The sequence below is a fragment of the Ostrinia furnacalis genome, unplaced genomic scaffold (genome assembly GCF_004193835.3).
Source record: "Ostrinia furnacalis isolate ACB-3 unplaced genomic scaffold, ASM419383v2 OfSCF1533, whole genome shotgun sequence".
NCBI classification, from domain to species: Eukaryota; Metazoa; Arthropoda; class Insecta; order Lepidoptera; family Crambidae; genus Ostrinia; species Ostrinia furnacalis.
The window spans coordinates 72,346-99,341 of record NW_021131772.1 but is presented as its reverse complement, the minus strand read 5'-3'; the positions used below and the strand labels follow the sequence as shown (position 1 = coordinate 99,341).

The 26,996-nt window shown below is 40.2% G+C and overlaps 3 protein-coding genes across 10 annotated transcripts; 1 reads left to right on the top strand and 2 right to left on the bottom strand.

The window, feature by feature from the left end:
* The first annotated feature begins 8,736 nt into the window (after nt 1–8,736).
* LOC114353001 (uncharacterized) lies at nt 8,737–21,454 on the top strand. 8 transcript variants are annotated; one of them, XR_003655907.1, is made up of 5 exons: nt 8,737–9,688; nt 9,791–9,913; nt 10,028–10,145; nt 18,765–18,981; nt 20,917–21,454. XR_003655907.1 is itself a non-coding variant. In XM_028304789.1 (4 exons), the coding sequence occupies exons 1-4, from the start codon at nt 9,549–9,551 to the stop codon at nt 18,816–18,818; spliced, it is 435 nt and encodes a 144-aa protein (XP_028160590.1). In that variant the 5' UTR covers nt 8,737–9,548; the 3' UTR covers nt 18,819–19,053. The 8 variants fall into 8 exon arrangements, 5 of the variants coding, with proteins under 5 accessions (XP_028160590.1, XP_028160587.1, XP_028160591.1 ...); XR_003655905.1 differs by having other exon boundaries at nt 10,028–10,338; nt 18,105–18,981; nt 20,917–21,189; XR_003655906.1 differs by lacking the exon at nt 20,917–21,454 and adding an exon at nt 18,105–18,231 and having other exon boundaries at nt 10,028–10,338; nt 18,765–18,846.
* On the bottom strand, nt 20,919–23,107 carry LOC114353000 (uncharacterized). Its single transcript, XM_028304785.1, has 2 exons — nt 22,135–23,107; nt 20,919–21,621 (listed from the first exon to the last, which is right to left on the bottom strand). Exons 1-2 carry the CDS (start codon nt 22,629–22,631, stop codon nt 20,928–20,930), a joined length of 1,191 nt encoding a protein of 396 aa, XP_028160586.1. The 5' UTR covers nt 22,632–23,107; the 3' UTR covers nt 20,919–20,927.
* A 1,891-nt stretch (nt 23,108–24,998) lies between these two features.
* LOC114352997 (uncharacterized) lies at nt 24,999–26,189 on the bottom strand. Its single transcript, XM_028304780.1, has 2 exons — nt 25,093–26,189; nt 24,999–25,057 (listed from the first exon to the last, which is right to left on the bottom strand). Exon 1 carries the CDS (start codon nt 26,081–26,083, stop codon nt 25,115–25,117), a length of 969 nt encoding a protein of 322 aa, XP_028160581.1. The 5' UTR covers nt 26,084–26,189; the 3' UTR covers nt 24,999–25,057; nt 25,093–25,114.
* Nucleotides 26,190–26,996: the final 807 nt, after the last annotated feature.

Sequence of the window (26,996 nt, the reverse complement as noted above, 5' to 3'; positions counted from 1 at the left end):
ATGTATGTAATTTACAACATTATTTATTCATGGTGATCTGTGTGAAAGGTAAACCACTTTTGCCTTAAGATTTGAAATCTTATTAAGTTTTCAAGAGCCATCTTGCGATGTTTATAGACTCAATCAGTTAGGCCCTGTTCTTTGACTCCAATCAATCAGCTTATTATAAGTTTTGAAGTTAACCGTACCTATATGAAATTAGTGAATATGTTGTGTAATTGGAACGGATGTCTGCTATCGAAGCATCCCTTTTTAAACTTTCCAGACACCTAATAATGGAAGCTTTTACCCCAATAAGTTAATGAGAACATTCATAATTAAAATAATAGTCTGAGAATCTTTAAAATGTAGGCTCTTCTCTAAACCTACGTTAAAGGGCAGGGAAAACGCTTCCAACGACAGGAATTACATAGGGGACAGATAGATCAAGGACTTACCATCATCACTGTCCTGGGATTGCAGGTGGCGAAGGAAGAGAACCATCGATCATGGAATGAACCACTCAGGAACAAAAGCTATAAGCTCTTCAGTCATTTTTTGGAACTGTACGAGGCGGAGAAAGAATTCAATCAAAGAGGGGCTAGATAAGGACTTATCACCGGCTCTTCAGTTTCTGCATGAGACGTATTCAGGTCACGATCTCGATCACAGGCTCGGTGTCGTCATAATTTTCTGGATGAGGAGGCTGTGGTGCGTTCGTTGACGGACAGGGGTGACGCTCGCAGCGATGGAAATCAAAGAGGGGATAGATTTAAGACTTACCATTGGACAGTCAGTGTTCTTCTGGCATCCAACGGGGTGAAGAAAGAAACACATTGACTGTGGAATCAAGGACTTACCATCGGTTCGTCAGTGTTCTTCTGGAACTGCACGAGGCGCACCCTGGTCACGTTCTCGAACTCGGGCTCGGTGTCGTCATCATCTTCGGGAGGGGGGGCGGTGGTGCGTCCGTTGACTAGTGGGGGGATGCTCGCAGAAACAAACTCGGGAATTAGAGAGGGGACAGATCCAGGACTTACCATTGGCCATTCAGTGTTCTTCTGGCATCGAACAGGGCGGAGAAAAAAAAACATTGACTGTGGAATCAAGGACTTACCATCGGCTCATCGGTGTTCTTCTGGAACTGCACGAGGCGCACCCTGGTCACGTTCTCGAACTCGGGCTCGGTGTCGTCATCATCTTCGGGAGGGGGGGCGGTGGTGCGTCCGTTGACGGGCGGGGGGGACGCTCGCAGCGACTCCTCGCCGTACACCTCGCGGGCGACCACATCGTGCGCCTGTAGTAGGGCCTGTAACAAAACAATTAGGTTAGGATTTCGTAGAAAGAAAATCAGTGAAGTTTTGGTCAGTTGGGTTTGGGTTTTAGCCCGATACCGATTACACACAGCAGCTTTGTCGCTCGCTGTTTATAGTTTACCCATGCGCGTATTTTTATTGCAAAATGAAATTCATAACATTACAATGGGGAAAGATGGAGGAGCATAAATTTAAGACGGATTAACTTAGAAGTTTGAATTTTTTACTTCTTAAAGGGACAATATCTAGGTATTTGGTATAAATTTCAATTTGATACCTTTATTCGTTCGTGAGAAATAAGGTAGTAAGTTTCATTTTATTAAAATATTTTTATTATATTATATAACTAAAAAAATGAAATTTTTTGCAATTTTTCCTATATTTGCATTAGATGACAATGCTTTATGCCAAATTTCAAGATTCTGAGTTTACGGGAAGTATCCTGTAGGTTTTGATTCCTTTGCGAGTGTCGAAAATTTGTTGAAAATATCGACATAATCGGCTGTATCTTTTGATTGGCTTGGCTTAGAAGTTTGATATTTTCACAGCTTAAAGGAACAATAGACCTGAGTATTTCATGTGAATTTCAGCTTGATACGTTCACGCGTTCTTGAGATAAAGGGTCTTGACAGACGGACGGACGGACAACAAAGTGATCCTATAAGGGTTCCGTTTTTTCCTTTTGAGGTACGGAACCCTAAAAATGAAATTAGCGAGTCAGGTGGCTTTATTTAATTATTTTTATTTCACAGTTCGTACACAGATTTCTTTCAGCAGATATCGCTATAATAGAGACATATTCCAATAACCTCTCAAGGCAATAAAAACAGTATATATTTACTGAGGACTGACTCAAAATCCAATTTGAACTTTGTTTATTATTAGTCCATAACTGCATGCGATTGAAAATCTGGAAGGTCCAGAACGGTCACGGATTATTGGCCGAATATCGAGGTTGCACCGAAGCCAGCCGGCCGAAAAATGAAAGAGGCTCCCGATTAGGGTTGCCAGATCGTCGGGTTTTTTTTGTATGTGCTCACGATTCCCGGGAGCTCTCCATATTAGCGTCTCATGCCGCATTTGGCGTATGCAAGGGCTTTGCGGGATCCAGTAATGCAGGTTCCCGCAAAACTGGACTGTCGTGTGAACCACTTGTGTTTGTAATTCGAATTACAAATTCGAACTGATCGGATTTTTGCAGGACACTACGAACGGGAACTTTATGTAAACATTACTACTAAAACACGTATACTTACTAATCATTTAAACAACAGTTCCTGCCAAAAATAGGATGTCTCCGTGGAAACAAACCCTTACAATAATGGTGATCAAACCAACCAAAGTCCCAAAATCCCGAAAACATACTTTTTTCTCCCGATAATCGGAATCGGAACATTTTATCTGGAAACCCTACTCCCGATACTCCCAAATCAGTGAAGCAAAACATTCACAATGCCTAGACTGAAGTGAATAAATGGAGTTTTCATAGATCTAGGTTGTGATATTACGTATTTTAATGCTGCATCGTACAGTTTGATATTACAGTTGCGGAAATGTTTGATCGTTTAAAATTTAATGGAATCTGTAAACACTAAAGTTTAAGCTTTTTACTGCATTTCAATTTTAGTACGCCCATAAAATACATACTTATGAGCTTATGACTACTTCTTTGTTGCTGTCCCCACACACGGGACACTATCTCCCTATGACTGAACCCATCGCTTCAAAAGGTTGAAGGAATAAATGATGATGGTCGTTAGCAATGACCGAGGCAGTGTCATAATGCGGATGGTCTTTGCCAATATGGAAGTCAACGATAATGTAGCTACTTACAGACCAGTTTTTATCGATAAAATTATCACTTCACGGGATTTATTGCAACAATATCTATTTTAACGGTAAATAATATTTAGTTCAGCAACCGAGCCGAAACGTCGGGAGGGTAAATATTATTTACCGTTAAAATAGATATTGTTGCAATAAATCCCGTGAAGTGATAATTTTATAGTAAAAAAATGCAACATAATAGTTTAAAATATTATACAGTTTTTATCGAGTTAGGCAGTAGTTAAATACATACGCCCGTATTCACAAGCGATGCTTGCTTATGTGAAGCAGCAAATTGAACGTAGGAACAGCGTTGAATAGAGCTCTGTGATTGGTTCGTGTGTCACCCTGTGCGTCCACGCGCACTGTGAGACCTCATAGTAATGTTTGTGAATACGGGCGATAGATATTAGAAACCGCTATTTAAGCTTTAAAATAAGACATCTTTACCAACACCTAAGCGCTGGTAGTGCCTAAACGAGAGTCAAACTTTAGTCAAAATTATCTTTAATTTCATTTAGTTATCAAGTCACGCCCGCCCTTGGCTTTCATAGTACCTAAATCTACATTAGTTTCGTCAAATACTAGCATTAAAAGAACACACTTTTTAAAACGAATTTAGAAGCTGCTAGTCATTTTAATGTTTTATGAAACATAGCAACAGCACAAACAAAAGCGGCGAATTTTATCAGGACCCTTTAATGGACGTCTACTAATAAAACCCGACCTTAAACAATTTCACAGGTCGGGGAGCGAGTCCTTCCATCACATTCCATATCCTCGATTACACATTCAATCCAATGTAAAACGCAGTAAAATTCTTATTAACGAAACAACATTACCGTTAATCGGATTCCGAAAGTCGTAAACATTTTAGGGTAAAAGGGAAAAATAAACGAAACAAACTTCCCCAATTTCGGGGAATCAACATCTAATAGGCGTAATTGGTAGCACTAGCGCTATACCCCGTGCTAAACACGTGGAGGTGCTGGGAGCGAGATAAAACTAGGAAGTACAGTCAGGTTCATAAACAAGGATCAATCGTGCGGAAATCTCACACAAATTAGGTACTTAAGTATAGCGAAATTTTAAGGAAATTTAAGTAGATTTTTTGCTTTCTGATAACATAACCGCCACCAACCGGCTATTGAGGAAATCATTGGGGGAGGCCTATATTCAGCAGTGCACGTCTTATAGTTGAAATGATGATGATGGTGAAGTGACATAATTCGCCAGTTCAAAGAAACACAATTGGTTTAAAATATTTTAAGGGCAGTTTCAGTAACTGTATCCCTTCAAGATGTCTGTATTGCAACTTAAAATCTTTTACCGGCATTGCCTGCATTACAGCTTACGTCTTGTTATCCTCAAATACAATCTCTCCTTGGCAGAGATTTAACAAGAACAAGCGAATTTGTCCCCTAGTTGAACCCCATAAGGCACAAAATAGTCTGTATTATAGCTTTTCTGAAGCGGAAATTATAAACATCTCTTATTCTCGTGGATGAGCGCTGATCTTTCTTGCATGGGTAGAAGATGTTTGTATGAAGTTTGCGTCATAAATTAAGCAAAATCTCCTTAAGGGGCTCCTTTAGATTAGCGGTTTTCGGATAAGCTTGTTTTTGCAAGCGCTCATTTTCAGAAGCATCATACGAGTGTAGGCCGTCTATGCTTTAGATGTGCTGTAGACTCTTTAGTGAAGAAACATTAATAATGTACCTACATACATTGTATTTATTATAACGCGCTGAAAAAAAACTAATTAGGAGCCTTTAGCTAGTTTAAGATTTCACGCTTCGGGCTGTAAATATGTAATCTGAAATACCTGTATTCAGTTAATCTAAAAATAGCCTCATAATATCTAAAGACTAAATATTCCCAAATGTTTTTCTTAATCGACTGTACTGCCCCAGGGCCGGATCCTAGCAAATAAAGCTTAAATAACATCGCTTATTTCTTCCCGGCGCACGTCTGTTTCTAGAAACATGAATTGGAAACCAATTCTGAAGCGAGAAATAGAGTAATGTTTATTTATTTGTTTTACTCAAATGGAATTGTGAGGCAGGAAGGAAGTACAAGACCTAAAACATGGCACAATTTTTCAGAGCCTTCTTCGGTCTTCATTATAAGAAAAACTCTATGCTACAATAATAATCCCAACTAATATTATAAATGCGAAAGTAACTCTGTCTGTCTGTCTGTTACGCTTTCCCGCTTAAACCTCGCAACAGATTTTGATGAAATTTGGCATAGAGATAGTTTGAGTCCCGGGAAAGAACATAGGATAGTTTTTATCCCGGTTTTTGAAACAGGGACGCGCGCGATAAAGTTTTTCTGTGACAGACAAAATTCCACGCGGGCGAAGCCGCGGGCGGAAAGCTAGTTTACATATAATTTACTTACACTTGTACGACCTTTCATCTCAATCAAATTCTAGGGTAGGATTACCTAAAACCTTCTGTCACAAGACAGTGGGATACAACATTTAAAAGAGAGCTGTATAAGAAATGCATATCACCGTACTACATCACTTAATAAACTAGGTAGGTGTCTCTTTATAAACAAAGGTACGGTGACTCATCAATGTGATCCATCGGAGGACAATCTATCATTGTCCTAGAACGTTATCCAATATTGTCAGAAAGAAACAATACCTACCGTCCATTATGTAGCTGAAAGAGTTGTTCCACTTGTATTTGGTACTATAAGTACTAAACAAGTGAAAATAGAATTATTGATGTCTAAATAAGCCTTTCTGTTACCCATCAATCAGTCAGACTTTGCATTGTCATCTTTGAACTTCAGTTGAACCTTTGAATTGGGCTAATTCAATTTGTACTTTTGATTATATCTACAGAGACGTACCTAATAAAAGAGGGTCCAAATAAAATAAGGTAGAAAAAGAAGAAGAGAGATCTTATATGACTTCTTCGCTACTAATGAGTACTATGCAAAGAGTAAATGGGAGATAAATTGTCATAAAACTAACGAAATATGAACAATTTTGCTAACATAAAACATTTTAATCTGTCCACAAGCTTGTAAAATGCAATTCTCTTTAAAGGAAGCGGGTAAAATTAAACGTACTTTTATTTCGCTTAAACCTAAACATACAGCGCTGACCAATTTTAAAGCATTTATTCGCGTGTCTTCAAATGAAAGCATTCCACACGTACAGAGCTTTTCATATGGTAATATTAAAATGAGCACAGCAACATTGCAGCTCGTTAAATAGGTTTTTGGCGTTAATTTACGTCCTATATAAAAAATAAAATCAGGAAATGACTACATTTTTAGGTGTATAACAGCAGGATAAAATACAATTTTGTAAGCAATGATTGATTTTCGATTATGCCTAGTTTCAGGCAGTGCGAGTTGTGATAATTTTTCTACTTGTACAAAGTATAGAGCCTAATATTACTACAGATAATAGACAGTATGTTACTCATGCCGTGTAAAAACATCATACAAATTGATACGAGTACGTGACGTATTTTGCATATAGGCTATGCTAATACTCGTTCGTATAAACCATTGAGTTATAATGTACTACGTAGTAATATTACTTCAATGGTATAAACAGGAATTTTACGACGATGGATGGAGGATGTACTTAGGGTACTCCTTTAATGAAAAACACTGATCAGATTATTAAATTATGAAATCCTCGGATTTAAAGCTGTATTAACTCATTGAATGCCGTTTAATTGACTGTCTCATGGAGTGGAAATCACCTGTTCCATCCATAATGCGATTACGGCAATTATGAAACCGCCAACTGAATGTGATGGAAGAATGAGTATCAATTTTATGGCGATTCCGCTTCTTTTGTTGAAAGGTACAACCTCAGGAATTGAATAATATTTACTCATTGAACGGCTATTGTCAAAATAAGCCGTGAGTAGTATACAACATAGTTGGTGGGCCTCATAAGGTCATCTACACCACTATACTCGTACATAATATAATTTGTTGTTGATATTTATGAGTGGTGCAAGAAACTCATAGTCAAACTGAGGTGGCTTTCCTAAACACGGTCATTGGTTCTTGTCTCTCAAGGGACAAAATTAAAATGTTCTGTAATTACGAGTTGCCCAAATCGTGTTCACAAATCAAGGTTCTTGTTTCAAGGTTCACGTGGAGTAATAAAGAAAAATTAGACAGCCATACAGTACTTATTCTGTGGCCATACTCTATCTTTAGAACAGTTAAGTTAAACAATGACGAAAATACTTATATTTCTCAAAAAATCCTTGTTATTTTCTCTTCTCTCATTAATTATTAACTGTGAGTACTTTTAATACTATCGTTCAGGGTTGATTGGTTTAATTTTTAGTCAAAGTAAAAAAAGGTATCTAACTAAAAAGCTAAATAAATCTTCTAGCATTTACATCAGATAGAAAACGTTCCACCTTCAGTTCTAAGTTGTGTATTCTTCAGGAATAACAATAAAACTGCAGTTTAGTGCACAAAGTGAATAGTTCAAGCGCGGCTGAGAACACTCAACTGAGTTACGAATTTAGTTGTCTGGCCTTTGAAAGTTAAGTCAATGTAGCTCTTCAAGAATAAGAAGTTTAACATTTAGACGATTTCGGCAGTTATCAACAAATATGTACATTATGAACGGAAAAGACGCATTAAGTTAAACGCTGCAGCGTCTTATCAAGTTATGACAGGTGCTTTTTTGTTTAAAAAAATGTACCTACTTAGTCTTAGGGTTGTATCATCATCAGGTCATATTTTAGTGTCCACTGTAAGGAGCACGACCCTCTAACTTCTCAGAGGCAAATGGAGGAGCTCAGTTTTATAGGCAGACACATATTATCTTGCTACACGGGAGGTGTAAGGGTAGGAACAAAAGGTGAAGTTCCTTTTAGACCACAACTAAGAGGTTTTTGTCCAGCAGTGGACGTCATTCGGCTGAAACGGACGAAGCAGTAACTAACGGATTCGGCGGATTCCTAAACAAAAGATGCATCGGAGGATTGGTCCCATTTAGGGTCCCTTTGCCTAATTTGATGGAAGATTTTAGGGTTAAATACCTCCCAATACGCTAAGAAACAATATCCCGAAACCCGTTAACTTGATCCGCAAACTTTGTACAAAACTTCTAGTCGTTTACCGAGTTCTTGATTTACAGCCTCGATTTGTTCATAAATTGCAAAGCGTTCGTAAGTTCGTAGCTTTCAGTTGTTTCGTAATAATGAAATGTATTAGCATACTCGTACACTTGAGAGTCCTTGTTTTTACCTTTGATGGCAAAACTTCATAATGCTGCAGCTGTTACAACTTCATTCATTCATCGTCAGTAGGCATATGGATGGAATGTTATTCAACACACAAGTCATTTAGGTGCAGTCAGTGTCTAATAGTAGTTCGTGATACGCAAAGTAGCCAAAAAGTTCTACCTAATTTAAATACTATGCAATCACCTCATTTTAATTCACCATGCACTCCACGCCGTTTATAGGTAGATACTCCACCACCATCGGTGTATTCTATTAAGAATAAGAATACTTTATTCAGCATAGAAAAATAAAATAAAAATACAGTACATATAACATTAAACTACAAGCTATGCTGAAGAGGCGTCCGCTCAGCTATATTTGCGACATAACAAGCGCCATGTCGAGAAGCTGGTTTTCAGCGGGAACCAACACGATGAAGATTGCGGATTGCGCACCCTCTTGACCGGGACCATATTGAGGCTACCAGTCAAGAAGGCGCGCAACAGGGGGCGTTATGGACGGTGATCACAAAAAAGAGAGAGAAAAAAAAACAAAACAAAAAAAGAAAACAATATTAACACAAAACTAAACAGAATCAAAAACTAAATTAACTAAAAACTAATGTATTAAGAAATGCCACACCCGAGACACTAACAGGGGGACGCCACCGTCAATACCGAATCGCATGTTCCGCTATTCGCCACGTTAAAACTATTTACTTGAACGACGGTGGCGCCCCCCCGCCGTTCCGCCCATTTTACGACTGGTTTGCGATTACAAATTGCGCCTAGCAAATCAAGTTCCAGTTCAAGTTGTAATTAAAGTAAAAATATTATATTTTTACTTTAATCACAACAATAGACCGGGAAGGTTCACAGCTGTTCCAAAAGACAAAACAAAGTAATGAAGAGAGGTAAGCTTTTATGAATGGTTGAACCTTTAGAAACAAACAACAAAATAATATAACGGTAAAAACAATAAAATAACGATACAAGATACATGTCTGTAGCAGTTTGCAGCCGAGTGCGGAGCGAACGGAAGGAAGAAAAAAAAAAAAATAGTCAATTGTCATTTTATTTTCCTTCCGCTCTCCGTTCACCCTCAACCATAATGTTAAATTTTACACGTTTTGCCACGTTAGAAAAGGTGGTGGTGATGTGGCGTAGTGGTAGTAGTCACCCCTACAACAAAGTTGGCCATGAATGCAGCAAGACCCTTGCATAGTTGCGTGTATCATCGAGCTCACATCTCGAGGGGCCGCTGCCACGACAATACAAGGCGGCATGCTGTGAGAGCAATACTGACGAGCACGATGTACATGACGCGCATAAACCCCTGGTGACTGTTGGCAATTGTGCAATTTAAAGTGTATCGATATTATGATTAAATCTATCACCAAGGACCAACTAAGGTTAACGCTGTGTTTGGTTTCAATCATAGGGCGCGCCCAGACGTCGGCCGAAGCGGGGAACATGTTAAAGCGGCCCCAGTATTCAATCAGCGCTCAGTTCGTATGCGATGGGATCGACCCGCCAACCCGATGAGAGCGTCGATGACATTCAGGTAAATGCTATACTGTTGGAAAACTATTAATTTCAACTATTAATGTCTGTTAGCCTTCTGTGACGTGATTAAGTGTTTTTTTAAGTTTTTTCTAAAAGTATCTTTTGTTGGCAGATTGCGCAAAGGGGGTGGCAGGTCGTTCCAGCACCGAGTAGCAGCGAATCTGAAAGAGCCGCGAAACGCCATGGAGCGGTGCCTTGGAGTGGCAAAAATGTGTGTGCAAGCCCTTCTGGTGCGTCCTTCCCTATTCCTAGCCCAGTCTAGCTTTTCATATAGGTACTTAGGCCTCTGCGTAGTAATGATACCAAACATCATTGTTGCGAGATGTAGTCTCCTACGAGCCGCCATTTTCATCATGTTTGCAGCGTTGAGAAATGGGGTGACATGTGCTCGGGGTGGCACCGTAAAGCAGAAACGGGCACAAGCATTCTGCGCCCTCTGCACCAGCTTGTCTGACCTAGCCATGAGACAGGGCCCGTATACAGTGTCACAATAGTTGAGCCTACTGAGGACAAGGGACTCACACAGTGCTATTCGCAGGCCCTCACTTCGGAACATGTTATTAGCGATTAATATTATGGTAACTGAACAACTGAGGTAGAATTGTGTAAAGCAATCGTAATCATTTGACAGTTAAAATCCGTACGTACGATAAAATCCGTTAAACAAAGCGTTTGACAGAATAATCGTATGTTATGAACTGTCAAATGATAACGATTACTTTACACAATTCCACCTCTGATCATGATTAAGGTATTGTCTCAAGATCTCAACAAATCTTTGGAAGTATAGAATAAAAATTACTTTTGTGAAGCCTCAATGTAACCTTGCTGGTGTTCAAATAAATAAATAAAAGTAAGTCTGAAAACGCTTTAATGTTCGTTACGTTTATGATGCTGAATTCTACTTAGCATAAAACACACCCACTTCTATTCTTATCCACCCAAGTGATCTATCCGAGTCATGCATAATACCCGACTACAAAGGCACACAATATTTTCCGCAAAATTACAATCCCAAAAACACTCCAGCGCAAGAGTAATGGTGAACCACGCCGTACATTTCAAAGTTAATCCCGGAAACCGGCGCAATTGCACACAAATTCTTATCAGTTGTTCCTGAAATGCATCCCGAGCGCCTATCCGGGATACGGCATAGGTATGACGTGGATTAGCCAAAATTCCGGATTGGAAATGACTGTGATGGAGCTAATGTGAAATGAAAATGCCTAACGTTCGACAAATGACAATCGAGCCGTTTCATGCCTGAGTGGGTTGAATCTGTTTGAATTTCAGCTTTGTTACAGGAGGTAATAGGCAAAAGTGGCAGCGATAGTTGTAAAAAATGTTTTGAAACTTAGTTTTATTAATATTTCTTAGGTTTTTTAATTTATAAAAACTTATCTTCAAACACATTTACCTACTTTTGTAAGAGCTGTCGCTCGGCTAGGAAAAGGTCCTGAGGTGGAACATGTTTCCACGTGAAAAATCAAGTTTTTACTAACTTCTTTACTATCCGACTAATTTATTTGACCGCTAACATTGTTCTTTTTACCCATGTTTCTATTATAAAACTCCGAGACCCGAGCTAATAGAAAATGTACGCACGGCTAGAACGACGACCGCTGGGTTTTTATTTTCAGTGCCTACGTAGTCCGAAGAAGATTTTCCTACAACTAAAAGGAAAAAATAAATAGAAACGGTCCATTTAAATTCGGATTGAAAGGCAATTGATCGGGACCTGAAAAGAATAAGCCATTATACAATTTGTAAGGGAAATTGTTCCAGTTTAAAGAATGTTTTGAATAGGCAACGAGGCCAAAGAAACGTAATGAATGGAAAATTGTGCCTAAATAGTAAAAGGTTTGTGTTTAAATATTGTTTAGGAAGGCCAATAAATAGAAAGATATCTTTTTTGTTACACACAAACTGACAGTCACATTATACTAAAAGAATGATAGGTAAATGAAAAAGCTGTACTTTTCCAAATAAGGAAAAAAAATTGTGACGGCTCTCCAAGATGCAATTTTAAAAGAAGAAAGGTAAGCGGGATTCCTTGGAGGGTAGTTGAACGGGAAGCATGGTCGATCTGTTTTAATGGTTTCAATTTATTATTTAATGGATATTAGTGTACAAATTTGGTGTTATTTTGTGTTCTAAAGTGCAGTGAAGTGATAAATTATAAAAAACATTGAAATACTTCGAATTGATTGAGCGCGCATCGAGTGTCGAGTGGGTTGTCGTATGAACAACCCGCTTTGGACCCGGTGGCGTCTTGAAACCTGCTTACGGGCATACTTAACTCCACTGAATCCATGAAAAATCAATAGAACTGAAACACCCACGTTCTATTGATAACTATGACAATTTTCACTCGACATTGGCAGAAATAAACTTCCCAGAGAGGTTTAGTTGCCATAAAAAAAAAAGAAAAAGAAAGGTAAGCAAACAAGAAGTACTGAAAATATTAATAATATGAAGCATAATAATATGAGAATTTGTATCATTAAAGGCATTTTTATACAAAAGAAATAGACAAAAAAGGTTTTTTAAGCGCATGTTTCAAGTGTGTTCTGTCTAGAAAATAAAAATGTATTCCAGTCGCGGAACTCCATTATTTATTACCATCTATTGGATTCCGTCCGCGTCTCGTCACTTTATAACGATATCGATGCAAAATCATAAATCGATTACATTCAACCATTCTGTTTTATTCCGATGCTTGCTTCCGAATCGAATGATTTATCATTAAGCGTTACAGAAATACGGAATTGAATTTAAAATATGGAGGAATCAACGATTTGATGCTATAAATAAGATAGGAGTTGCCCATTTATTGGGAATTTTTGCATTGATATTGAGACTTTTATTTATTTTTCAACCGGCAGACGGCTCTGTCAGAGTTTATTGTGATAAACTTTTAAACACTTGCCAAACGTTCTTTTCAAAGCATTGGTAGGGCGAAAATAAGTAACGATCCCATACCTAATTTACACAACAGGAACTAATAATTGTTCCAAATATATAGCGAAAATAGCATAATCCTTTTTATCTCAATAATAGCTACGTACTACATCAAGAATCATAGGCTTGTCATACGAGTAAGTAAAAGGTCAGTTAATCAGTTAATTCAGTTTTGTGTACGGATAAATCTAACTTGCTTACAGCTTCCTTGTGGGTCAAACGAATTAGCCAATTATTGCGGAAGTTGGGCAACATTCGTTTCCAGAAATGATACTTATGTATGTAATTCCCAATAAGTCTTCCGCGAAAACCGTATACGGTCCTAAACTCACGTCATAAAAAATAAAGTCTTCCCAAAATGCCCATCTCTGTATCGCCCATGGAATTCTAATAGAACGTTTACAAGTGCCGTTTTGTAGTTTAGTCACGATGCGATGTAGGAATCGATCGGTATTAACCCACCTTTTATTGGTAGCGATGGAGCTCCGAAATAGGATGGATGCTTTTAATTTGACACGTACTATGGGACTGTAAATTGTGAAGTGGATGAAAATTTAATTATTTTTTGTGGTTTCAAATGTTAATGTTCAAATGCTATATCGTTATAGAGAAATAGAGTCAGTAAAGCTCACTTCAACATTTCAGTCACAAGATGTCCACATGACCTGAACATAGGCCTTCCCCAATGATTATTATCAGATAGGCCGGTTAACCGTTACAAATAGCCCGTATCCAGGGCCTTCCGACCATGAAGTCCTACGCTACATGATTTCCATTCCAGAACCTCGCTGGTCCATTGGCATATTAACATTCCTTAAAGCTCACCAAAGCTCAGTTAGTTTATTGAATTACAAATTAATTTTTTGCATAATATCCTAGTGTTGTTCCTAGCTGTACAATTAGGCACCCCTTCATCATGTGAAAAGCTTTTATAGCCTCTGGTTTAGGTACGAGTATTTTATCTCTGCATTTCTATCCCGGATAGTTCAACGTCAATTCCCGTCCAGTGTAAACCCGGCTTTTAGCAATAAAGGCTTGGGAACTGCGTCAGATCATGCCTCGGCCGAACTACGCCGGTCTGTTTGGCTTATTGCAGTTTGCACAGCGGTCGGCAGGGCAATATTAAAGTTGATGGGCAACCGGCGGGAATAGTCATCGAGAGTGAAATGTACGGATACTCGTAACACCGTTTATTAAGTACTCATGGCTGAATATTTTGCAATTTGGAGTTCGTGATCGTATATCGTAATCCAGAAAAAGGATTTAGTTCCAACGGGACACAATTTCAACGGGACACATTTTCAATCAGACACATTCCCACGTGGACACAGTTGCAAACTGACACAATACAGTCAGTCGAATAAATGAAAGTGAAATGAAAAATATGAACATTAAAATAACTATATTTTATTACAATTAAAACTAAATTGAACAGAAATAAGCATCTTCGCGTACTTTCCTTAAATCAATAAAATAACCTAAATATAACATATCGTACCTAACATGCATTTTTAAGGCATTCAAGAGAACTTTATTTAATCTAAATAAATACAAAAGACGTCTAACTTAGATTCTATTCACAGGGAACTTTAAATGTAAAAAAAAAATACAGAGGATAATATTTATCAAGGTTGAATTACAACATTCATTGATTCTTCATAGCACCAAAAGCACCACACACAGTCGTAGCGTACATTTCTTTCTGGATAAGGGAATGTGTTCTGAAATATTTAATAGATTGGAATAAATTTGGCTGCACCTCGACAGATTTACAAAGGCTTTGCATATCGTACAAACGTAAAAAACACTGACGGATTTATTTGCGAGGATCGGGCTTACGTGAGATGTAAATCTGACTTTAAAAAATTCGCCAAATACACGTCCCAGTCCTAAATCCTATGAAATTATTTGTTTCACACGTAGCACACATCAATATCTGTCAGCGAACATCATAGAGATTAAAATAGAAAATAACATCGTTCATTGCTCAATATTAAATTTAAGCCAGCCCGTAATTACATACTCAAGGTCAAGTACCAATTAAGTCGAATCCCGAAATAGACCCTAATAAATATTCAAAATATTAAAGAACTGTTAGTAATTTGCAAAAGTTTTCTTAAAAAACTTTAACATAAAAGCTTTTCCAATATAATGTCAGACTACAAAAAAATTACCGCTGCTGAAAAGCACGAGGCAAAACTTAAATATGAGGTGACTAAAATTTTATGGAGAAGCTTAAGCTTTTTAACGTCAACGAAGTTACAAATAAAGCCAGACTTTTCAACAATCCAGCTCTCGACAGCTTGACGTGGGGGATTCAGAACAATACTGAGTGAAGTAACACAGTTCAACTAAATCAAACGCCAAAAATAAAAGTATCCCGTTCTAAACCTTACCATCTTGCCTCAAGAGATTATTTGAACGTAGGTTTTATCAATAAAAATGTATGAGCTCCAAATGAATGTGAACTGGAATTGACACAAGAAAGTGATATTTTATCTCAAGGGTTACAATTGAATACGGTGAGTTTATGGGTTGGTTTATGGGTCTACTGAGTTAGTATACTGCTAGTACCTAATATTACAGTAATTTGTGATATTTACTTAGAGATGACAAAATATTAAAGAGCATAAAGCTTTGAATTCGAATGAACTTATCAGATAAAACGATTTGTGGAATAGAGATTATTCCGAGAAATGGTTAGACTCATAATAAATGCTTTTTGAGATTGGTATCTTACAAAAAATATTGGCTTTTTCCAGGACCTTTTTTAACTGACAGCTTTCTCTATTGGGTATACCTAATCAAAATGTAGGCTATCCTGAATGCCACAGATTTCCATTTCAAGTTTATGTTAATGTAATGTGCCCGCAGATAAGCAGAGGCCTTTTTCGATCTGTCACTACAGACAGTTTGGACGGTTCCATACACACATTAGCAGTAAATATCCTCAAACGACCAGAGGTTTTTGGCGATCGTCCCTTTAAAGGGAATGTTTTTGCAGTCAGAACGAGGTTAGTAGATACTCGTTTAACCATCAATCTATCTTATTGATATGAGTATGTGCTCTTGAATGCAAAAGGGGAGGATAAAGTAATGGATACTTTGTAACCTAATAGTGATTTGTGATTAAATTATAATAAGCACAAAGAGACCAATTTTGTTCTTGAATGGCAAAATTGTTATTCATATCAAATAAACAGGGAGTTAGCAATATTGTGGGCAACATCAAAAATTCTTTTGTAAAACAATTGGGAGTCGAATGTTAATAAACGTTGGGAAACCTCTCAGATAGAAGAATTAAAACAAAACAACTCTAGATACCGAGTCGGAAAGGGAACCGACGGAATGTTCCGACTGGTATACTTAAATTGGTTTTCTTATGTCTTTCACAGTAAAGCTCGAATTGCTGAACAGGAAACCGAGAAGCGAAAGATTAAGCTGAAGCTAGAAAAATAGCTGGAATACTATGGCCAAAAGATATAGGTGCCAGAAGACGTTGCTTTAGATTTCACGATATACAGTTGAATTATTTATTTGACAGTATTGATAGCAGAGAAAGAAAAGGGTTGCAAGGACATACCCGAGCTTCAAGTAAGATAAAATTCCGAAGCACATTGAAGAATAGTCTCCTAGAATTCAAAGAAAATACATTTAGAAATGTCTCGTCTTAATTTGTTTTCTGAGGGGTCTTGAGTCTCAGAACTCTGAAGAGTTGATCTATTACTTTAAACTTTTAGTTTCGAATTCAAAGAAATAGCTACCATTTTAAGGTGACAGAAAATGTTGAACAATAAATGCTTGTCTAAAAGTTACAATAGTCTCAAATCAACTTAAATATCAATTGTAGATAACGACACAATTGTGTCCATTGTGCAAAGTTTCAGAGCTAATGACACTTCTTAAAACTCCTTTTAAAATTTTTAATGAATCGTAATTAGGGGACGGTAATAAATTGGACGTTATGGCGAATTTAAGTAAAATGTTAGGAGTTCAGGTGGAACTAAAAGAAGGAATTGCAGAATAAATTTTCCGTGAGGTTGGATTCACGAGTTCAGAGCGACTATCAAATCAAGTCTTCTATTGAAAATTATATTTTTTTTTTAGCAATGGGAGTGGTGTTTTTTATTGACATAATTATTAAGTTTATTCAAACAAAATTGCATAACAAAATGATACCTAGTTAAACTTGACTTCATGTTGATAATGATGATTAAGTTATGAGATAAAAATAATAAAATTTAATAAATATCTTATAAAATCTACTTCCATAATTAAGTTATTGCCAAAACTACATCCGTAGCGATAATATTATGTAACAAGGTTCCGTAAAATACGAATAGTTCACATCATTATGACAAAGCTTATTTTCCCAAAACAACAACACTAAACGATGAAGACAGTACTTTCATAGATGGGAACACAGATAAAAATGAAGATAAACATCTAACTGAGCCTAAAGCATTCGTAAACTGTAATACAAACTTAGCGGGACATACGTTCCTATCACTACCTACAATAATAACAACTAAACATCACGTACGAATAATAAATGAAGTTGTTTTGAACACCGGCTAGGGACGTGACCAATTACTTCATTCGATTACTGAATCGATTTATAAGAACTGGTTACTGAATAGATTCATCATCTGTAGCGGGAATTTTTTCAATAATGTAATGTAATGAACAATAGCTAAAGGTCAAGGTTCACTAATAAATAATTGTTAAATTTTTCTCTGAATTTAAAGGAAGCAATTTTGAAAGTGTTAATTTTATTACAGTTTACTTCTCAAAAAAAGTATTAACTGAATTTGGACTTTTCGATATTGCTCTTTATAATTTCATAAGTCTCTCTTAGGAAGTCTAAGTTAGTCACTTAATGTATGTAACTATGATTTTTCTGTTATTTGAACTAGAGTTCAGTTCAGAACTATGGTTTAACAGAACTATTGTTGTCTAAACTTATAAAAAACCCCCTATCGAGTAGTAATGCCATAAAGCGGTTTCAGCACATCACTATCAGGGTGAGAGACAAAGGGAATGGGTATAAACATCAATGATCCGACTCATTGAACATGTAAACTTGACTATAAAGGACATTGTCAGAAACCGCCTAAAAAACCGCCCAAAAACATTAACCCATCATAATTATTTTCTATTTTTTTTAATACATTAAGCACCCTTTCATTCTAATGGACACTTAAGCATTGAAAAATTAAATAAATAANCATTCTGCACCCTCTGCACCAGCTTGGCTGACCTAGCCATGAGACAGGGCCCGTATACAGTGTCACAATAGTTGAGCCTACTGAGGACAAGGGACTCACACAGTGCTATTCGCAGGCCCTCACTCAGGTATGACCTTAGCTTGTACAGGACTTTGAGGCGGTAAAAGCAGCTTCTTGCGCATTCGGTGACATGGGTTTCAAATCGCAACTGGTTTTCGAAAACAAGTCCCAGATTTCTGACTCTGTCCACTCTTTCAATCTGTATATTTAGAGACCGATCCCCGAGTTTTCCGATGTTCTGAGGGGTTCCCGTGAGTATGAGCTGGGATTTCTTAGGGTTAAGGCTGAGACCATTTGAAATGCACCAAGCAGATATTCTCTTTAGGTCATCATTTACGCTGATCACAGCTCTATCACACTTATCAGGCTCGAATGGAAGGTACATCTGTAGATCGTCCGCATACAAGTGATAGTAACAGTGTCTGATGCCGTGTATGATGTCAGCACTGTATAAGATGTATAGTATTGGCCCTAGAATGGAGCCCTGGGGGACCCCACAAGTCACCAGTTGTGGTTGTGATCGCAGGGAAATGCCATCCCCCCGCTTCAGTTCCACATACTGCTTTCTTCCAGACAAATAACTATGAAACCAATTTACAGAGCTGTTGTCGAGACCATAATAGTGCAATTTGGACAACAAGAGCGAGATGTTGATAGAATCAAAGGCACGTGAAAAGTCGAGCAATAATACAATTGTGACCATGCCCCGATCCTGAGCAGCCAGCAAGTTGTCGACTACATCGGCGAGAGCAGTTGCCGTACCATGCCCTTTACGGAATCCGGACTGGTAGTGTGGAAGAATGTCCCGTTCCTCAAGGTACTGCGTGAGTTGATCACACACTATTCTTTCCAGGATCTTTGACAGGCATGGCAGAATACTGATAGGCCGGAGTTCGTTTACTGTAGATGGCTGACTAGTTTTTGGTAGAGGTCTGACTAAGGCCACCTTCCAGCTCTCAGGAAAGGTGCTCTCAAGAATTGATTTGTTTACCATATTCGTAATCGCTTCCAAAGATTGAGGCAAAGTGAGCATTATCATGTCGAGCGATAGGCCATCGTCCCCGCGCGCGTTTGATTTAAGACCCTTGATAGTCTTTAACACCAGGTCCTCACTAACAGTCTGCAAGGAAAAGGTTGAGGCGTTAGCATGGCTATGACATTCATAATAACTCAGCTGAGATATATCCACCTTGCCCCCACCGGGCATGCTCAAAAAGTGTTTATTAATTACATCAGGGTTATTAAACGATGGTGGGAGTTCGACTGATTTCTTTTTATCTGGCAAGACAGTACTTTTGAGGTTCTTCCAAAGTTTCTTCGAGTTGTGAAGGTTATTGTTGATATTTTTGGTAAAAAAGCATGTCTTTTCACGCTCAATAGCCTCCAAAACCAAGTGTTTCATCGCCTTGTAGGCCGCCCTGTGTTCTGAGGAACCCGATTTTTTGTATTTCTTGTGGTAATCGTCTCTGATTCGGATCATATCCCTTATGGTATCAGTTATCCACGGGTGCGGAGGTCGTTTAAAATTCCGTGTTCTTATAGGGGCATGCAGGTCCATCAGACCCATGACAGAACCCGTGAACGCCACGGCATATTCGCTGACATCTTTGACGTGATTGAGACTCTTCCAGTCAATGGCGTTAAGGTCCTGATTGAATTGGTCTAGGAGTATGTCTTTAAAAGGTCTGTAAGTTACCCGCTGCGGCCTGATTTTTTCCTTCTTGATCTTGAATTCCCCCAGTAGCATGGCATGTCCACCCAGATCAGGGGAGTGCTTCACCACTACTTCAAGAGCTTTCACATCGGCGCAAATAACGTCGATGAGAGTGTCACTATGGTCAGTGTGGTGGGTAGGCTCGGTCACTAACTGGGTGAGATTGAGACTATGAATGCACTGAAGAAACTCTCTGCATCTGCTATTGCCAACGTCTAGGAGGTTTATGTTGAAATCGCCCAACAGTATCAATCCATCTGCGTTGGTGAAGGATGTGATTGTCTCTGTTAAGGCGTCAAGAAATGTCCCTACGTCAAGCCATGGAGGTCTGTAGGCTGTACCAATGATGATGTTCTGGTTAAGGAGGCGTGTAGAGATCCACATCTGTTCCACTGATGAATCCTTGTTGGGGTGAGGACACAACCTCACATTCAAGCCTCTGCGGATGTAAAAACCCACTCCCCCCCCACGTCCCCTCCTGACATGATCCGGCCTAGGAACATGTCTGAGCCGATACCCAACAAGAGTTGGGGCCCTGTCTTCTTCCCCATCTCTCAGCCAAGTCTCATTAATGGCCATTATGTCTGGGTCTAGGTCCTCCATTGCTGCTATGAACTCCTCATGTTTGGTACAAAGAGACCCTGCATTGAAAAGTCCCACTAACAAGTTCCTGTTCAACCCCAGGCCCGTGCTATAATGGGATAATAAAAACTCAGATACATGTTTATATAAATAGTGTTATTGTAAGTAATTATAGTGTGATTATTGTTGTATGTAGCGTTATTAGAGTATGAAAAATCTGTATATGATATTAATATAATTATTTGGAACAACTGAGAAAAGTCTAAATTTGTTTTTAATTTGAGGTTACCCAACACACAGAGATAAAAATTATAAATGCAGTCTATAAGCTGGCATTGCAATGTTGACAAAAATTTCAAATAGGTAAGCAGTCCGGCATTAATTAAAATTATGAATAATAAGTGATTAAAATTAACAAATATAGAAATAAGCTCAAATAAGTATTCGTTTTTACAGGATCCAAAGAGTCATGGCCTTGATTGGCCGAACACTCTTGAGAGGTCGTCGAGTGATCTCAGCGAGAAGGCTTGGGACCCATCACTCCTGCGGACGAATATACGTCCACGTCTCGTCCAGGAGTACCTCCACTGCTGCCTGCGACACTCCTCACGCGCCCGATAAAACAGCTGGCGATTGAAGCGAGTCAGGCGCTCGCTGATGTACACCCGGCCGCCACCCTCGCCCGTAGCGCCGCGACGCACGCGCGCGGCCCGCAGCAGGTCGTCGCGCAGCTGGCGGCGCGCCAGGCGCACCACCACGCGGCGCGGGCGGGCCCCGCCGGTCTCGGCCGGGGGCGCACCCACGCGCTCCGCGAACACGACGTCCCGCTCCTCCAGGGTCACCCCGAGGCGGCCGGCGAGCACGGCGACGCTGTGAAAGACGCTCTCGCCCTTCTCGTCCGGGAGGCCCCCGATCTCCAGGTCCGCGAGGAGCGCGTCCTGGTCGCGGTCGTTGAGCTCCAGCTTCAGCTCGGCGACGGTCCGCTCCAGCGCCGCGACGACTCCCGACCCGGCGCCGGTGCCCGCCTCTGTCTGCACGCGCCCCACCGCCTCCAGCCTCTTTTCGACCTCGTCCAGGCGCTCCGCGTTCGCGTGCCCGACGCCCGTGAGGCAGACCTCGATGGTGTCCATCCGCTTGTCCAGAGCGCTCGTGCGGCTCTCGCAGCGGTCTAATCTGCCGGACAGCGCCGACACCTCATCTTTAAGCGCGCCCATCTGCTCCCTCAACGCCTGGAGCTCGGAAGTGAAGACCTCTCGGAAGTGCCTGATCTCCAGTGTGAGCGCCTGGATGTCCGACACCTCGACGGTCATATTTAGCGCGGTGTCATTTTGGTCGTCGTGCCCCTGCTCCGGCAAGGTGGTGTCCAGCTGCATGGGGCTGAGATCAGAGGCGCCGCGTCGCTGCGTGATGTACTCGGGCGAAGCTCGGACCGGCGTGTTAGTATTGTCGGTCTTGGGCTGCTTGCTCTTGCACGAGACGCACCTCCAGTTAGCCCGGTGGTCCCCGGTCAGCGTATTATAGAAGCGCTGCTCCGAAACTCCAGCGCATACCAGGTCATAAGAGTCCCGGCATAGGCTGCACACTAGGAACCTCCGGTCCTCAATTTTCTTTAGACAGCCACTGCAATTCTTAATGTTCTTCTTTCCCTTGGGCGACATTTTGTACGGAAAGACNCAGCGGTCCAATCTGCCGGAGAGTGCAGACACCTCATCCTTCAGCGCGCCCATCTGCTCCCTCAACGCCTGAAGCTCGGAAGTGAAAACCTCCCTGAAGTGTCTGATCTCGAAAGCGAGCGCCTGGATATCGGACACCTCGATAGTTACATTTAGCGCGGTGTCATTGAGGCCGCCGCGCCCCTGCTCCGGCAGGGTGGTGTCGAGCTGCATGGGGCTGAGCTCAGAGGCGCCGCGCCGCTGCGTGACATGCTCAGGCGAAGCTCGGACCGGCGTGTTTGTGTTGTCCGTCTTTGGCTGACGACTCTTACATGAGACGCACTTCCAACCGGCCCGGTGGTCCCCGGTCAGCGTGTTGTAGAAGCGCTGCTCGGAAACTCCAGCGCATTCTAAATCGTAGGAGTCCCGGCACAAACTGCACACCAGGAACCTGCGGTCCTCAATCTTTTTAAAGCAGCCACTGCAGTTCTTATTGTTTTTCTTCCCTTTCGGCGACATTTTGTTGAATTAAATAGTTGTAGATAAAAACAGGACAAAAATAAAAACAAAAAAAAAAAATCCAAAAAAAAATCTTGAGTGTTGAGATTTGAACCCACAGTTCCCGCGTCAGTCAGTGCTAGCTAATCCCACGATTACCTAACCGCGCCACTGTGTCACTTACGTAGCGAGCGAAATTTGACAACTGTGTATACAGTGGCACGGACGGTCGTTGAACCGATCAGCTGTGAGTTCAATGTACCCGCCACAACACTTATGTATGATAAATGTTTGCACCGATCACTATGTATCCATTCAATGTCTCACAGTCGCAATTTCCCTGCACTTCAAGTGTTGATCCTATGCGTGACACGACCACGACACCTCGGGGAATGCACTGACACACAAACTGGGCGATAATTTGCGCTTGTTTATTTTTAAAAAGCAAAATGCAGCGGAGCTAACGTCAATGCGGCCGTCACGGATACCGCCCCCCGCGCACCCCGCGCATTTCAGGTGCCTTCGACAATGCTTGGTGGCCGATCCTGCTCTTAAAACTGAAAGTTCGTGGATGCTATAGTAATATATATTCACTACTGCACTCGTACTTTTGTAACGGTACAACTAAATTAAAACTCGGCCATCATGCTGAATCAAAGGTGCTCACGCGCGGCTGTCCCCAAGGATCGGTCCTAGGGCCCTACCTTTGGAATTTGGGTTTCGATGATTTTCTAGCATTACCATTACCCGAAGGCTGCTCGTTAACCGGGTACGCTGATGACGGTCTCCTTTTAATAGAGGCTGACACTAGATCAAAGCTTGAAAATCTAGCGGATACATGCTTGAATTTAATATCTCAATGGGGAGACAGAAATCGTTTGCAGTTTGCCCCTCACAAAACTTATCAGCTTCTATTAAAGGGTAATCTTAAAGTTTTGCCTCGCATTAAATTCAATGAAATAACTGTTAAAAAACGGGAATCTGTTTGCTATCTCGGACTAATTTTAGAGAAAAACTTTAGTTTTGTCGAGCACATTAAACAGATCGGTGAAAAAGCTAAAAAGAACTTTTATGCCTTAAGTCACATTTCAACCTCGACGTGGGGTCTAACGTTTAAAATCCTCCGAGTAATATATTCGGCCACTTATTTAAGCTCCATTTGCTATGGTGCACCAGTTTGGGCTGACAGAGCTACTATAGGAGCCGCTCGACGGAAACTACTCCAAAGTCAACGCCTTGCATTGATTTTTCTTTGCAAAGCTTACAGAACTGTGAGCACGGAGGCTCTGCCAGTCCTGGCTGGTGTACTGCCGGTCGACTTAGAGGTACAAAAGCGTGCGGCTATGTACTTCGGCTGACGACTCTTACATGAGACGCACTTCCAACTGGCCCGGTGGTCCCCGGTCAGCGTGTTGTAGAAGCGCTGCTCGGAAACTCCAGCGCATTCTAAATCGTAGGAGTCCCGGCACAAACTGCACACCAGGAACCTGCGGTCCTCAATCTTTTTAAAGCAGCCACTGCAGTTCTTATTGTTTTTCTTCCCTTTCGGCGACATTTTGTTGAATTAAATAGTGGTAGATAAAAACAGGACAAAAATAAAAACAAAAAAAAAATCCAAAAAAATCTTGAGTGTTGAGATTTGAACCCACAGTTCCTGCGTCAGTCAGTGCTAGCTAATCCCACGACCACCTAACCGCGCCGCTGTGTCACTTACGTAGCGAGCGAAATTTGACAACTGTGTATACAGTGGCACGGACGGTCGTTGAACCGATCAGCTGTGAGTTCAATGTACCCGCCACAACACTTATGATAAATGTTTGCACCGATCACTATGTATCCATTCAATGTCTCACAGTCGCAATTTCCCTGCACTTCAAGTGTTGATCCTATGCGTGACACCACCACGACACCTCGGGGAATGCATGACACACAAACTGGGCGATAATTTGCGCTTGTTTATTTTTAAAAAGCAAAATGCAGCGGAGCTAACGTCAATGCGGCCGTCACGGATACCGCCCCCCGCGCAAGTCCTCGATATCGATATCGAGTCACAACAAGTACTTTTTTGTATTGTATGCTCTAAAATGTTCGATGCCTAGTACAATGAGAAGTGGACTACCTGGTAAATATGAAAATCTCTTCGGATGCAGCGACTCGTATAATTACGGTCAAACTTCACTTAAGGTAAGTTTGTTTAACCATAAATTATAGTTTGTTGATATTTAACGAGATTTAATTGAAGAACTGAATGATCCAGATTGTACAGGGTTGCTATGTAATGTTAATTAATACTTTTAGGTTATTGATATATGATATTTAACGAGATTAAATTCAAGAACTGAATGATCTAGATTATACAGGGTTGTTATGTAATGTTAATTAATACTTATGTATTATCGACTTGTTTTTAATATTGATGAATTTACTTTAACGAGAACTGACTAGACAATTACTATGTACTTTGTATCTATCTATTAGAAACCTAACTTAGGTATAAAGTTAAGCTACGAGTAATTAACGTTACTGGCCTTGTTCAGCTGGTTCTGGATTTGGCCGCGCCTCTTCTTTCTCCCCGGCCGCCTCCTGGTCTGGTCCTCGGCTCGGGTCGGCTCCTCTCCAGGGCCGGTCTCGCGCCAGTCCAGGTCTTGTGGGTGGTCGATGGTGTCGACCTCGAGGATTTCGGTCCAGTCTGTGGCCCGGTTTGATGATCTGGGTAGTGGTCTACTCGGGTTTGTAGACACTACGTTCGCTTTCCAGGGTTTGCGTGCGTTGTTAGCTTGACAGGTTTTGCAGTTCTTGACGTACGTTGACGCATCTCTGTACATACCGGGCCAATAATATCTCTGTGATATTTTGTTTAGTGTTTTTGCTGTTCCTAGGTGGCCTGCGGTTGGTGTATCGTGGTTTTCTTTCAGAATCTGGTTTTTTTCATTGTTATTTATGCATAATTTCCAGTCTGATGATGTTTCTCTTCTTGGTCCGTATGCGTGATTTATTATTTTCCTGTATAATTTGCTGTTTGACATTTTATAGTCCTTGTTTCCGGTTTTTTGTATTTCTTGAATTTTCTTTTGGATCCAGTCTTCCTTTGTTTCTTGTTTTAAGCGTGTTACTTGTTTATTTATTACTTCTTGACTTTTAGGGTTCCGTGAATAGTCTTTTTTCTTGATTGGTTTTTCGTGTGTGAGTTTAATCTTGTGTTTTTTCTTACTTGTCGGTGTTTCGGCCATTTCGTATGTAGGTACGATGTTGACTTCTGTAGTTTTTCTTGACGTTGTTCCCACTTGTTCCTCTTGCTTGGTGCTATCTTTGGGCCATTCTATTTTGGCTCCTATTCTATTTAATATGTCCATGCCGATCAGTATACTCTTGATTTGTGGATGATATAACACTTGGTGGTTAATTGTTTTTCCTTTTATATTAATTTGCAAGTCTAGTGCTTCTTTAATTCGAGTTGTGTGCCCATCTGTCATGCTAGCTGTTATGCTTACTGTTTTCGGTTTCAGGTTTCTTTTCACGAATTTACTGTACACTTGGTCGTTGATGTATGATCTTGTGGCGCCGGTGTCTACGAGTGCTTGATGTTTTTCGCCTAGTATCAATACATCTACGAAGGNGGAATAGTCCCGTTCTAAATGTTTTTGAGTTATAATAACCCGACTTTGTTTTGTGCACATTATTTACAGAAAAGATAGAGTAAGAAGAAGATGTACATAAGAAATTAGATGGAAAATTAGGTACAATCAGCGTCGTGGCATTAGGATCATGATATTATTATCATCATTTCAGCCACAGGACGTCCAATGCTGGACATAGGCTTCCCCCAATATTTCTACATCGCCCGGTTGGTAGCGGCCTGCATCCAGCGCCTTCCTGCTACCTTTATAAGGTGGATAGTTACACTTGGAGACCTTTATAAGTCTCACTTTGTAGTATTTCACACTTTGTAGTATATTAAAATAAATTAGAATGAACTTCAATCTATATTTATCTCAGGAAATTGAATGAAATCAGAAACCTTATTTTGCAAAGCCCGCGGCATTCCGGACCTCGCGTTTCACTCTATTAAGAGGTGAAGGTTGAAAACTATACAATCATTGATAGGTACTTCTTGATATTCCTTTAAATAGAGAGGTACTTTGATATCTTCATGTAATTCGTTTTGGTTTTTATTTCACATTAAACGTCTTATATTAACTTTATGTAAGTGCATTCGCCTTATTTAATACTAGCGACTGCGTACGAATTTTGCAAAATCCCGTCTTAGTGAACACCTACGTTCTAAATGGAATCATGCAAAATTTGGGACTCCTCCTAGCACTTGTAGTTTCTGAGATTTCGTGATGAGTGAGTCAGTCAATCAGTGACCTTTCACTTTTGTAGATA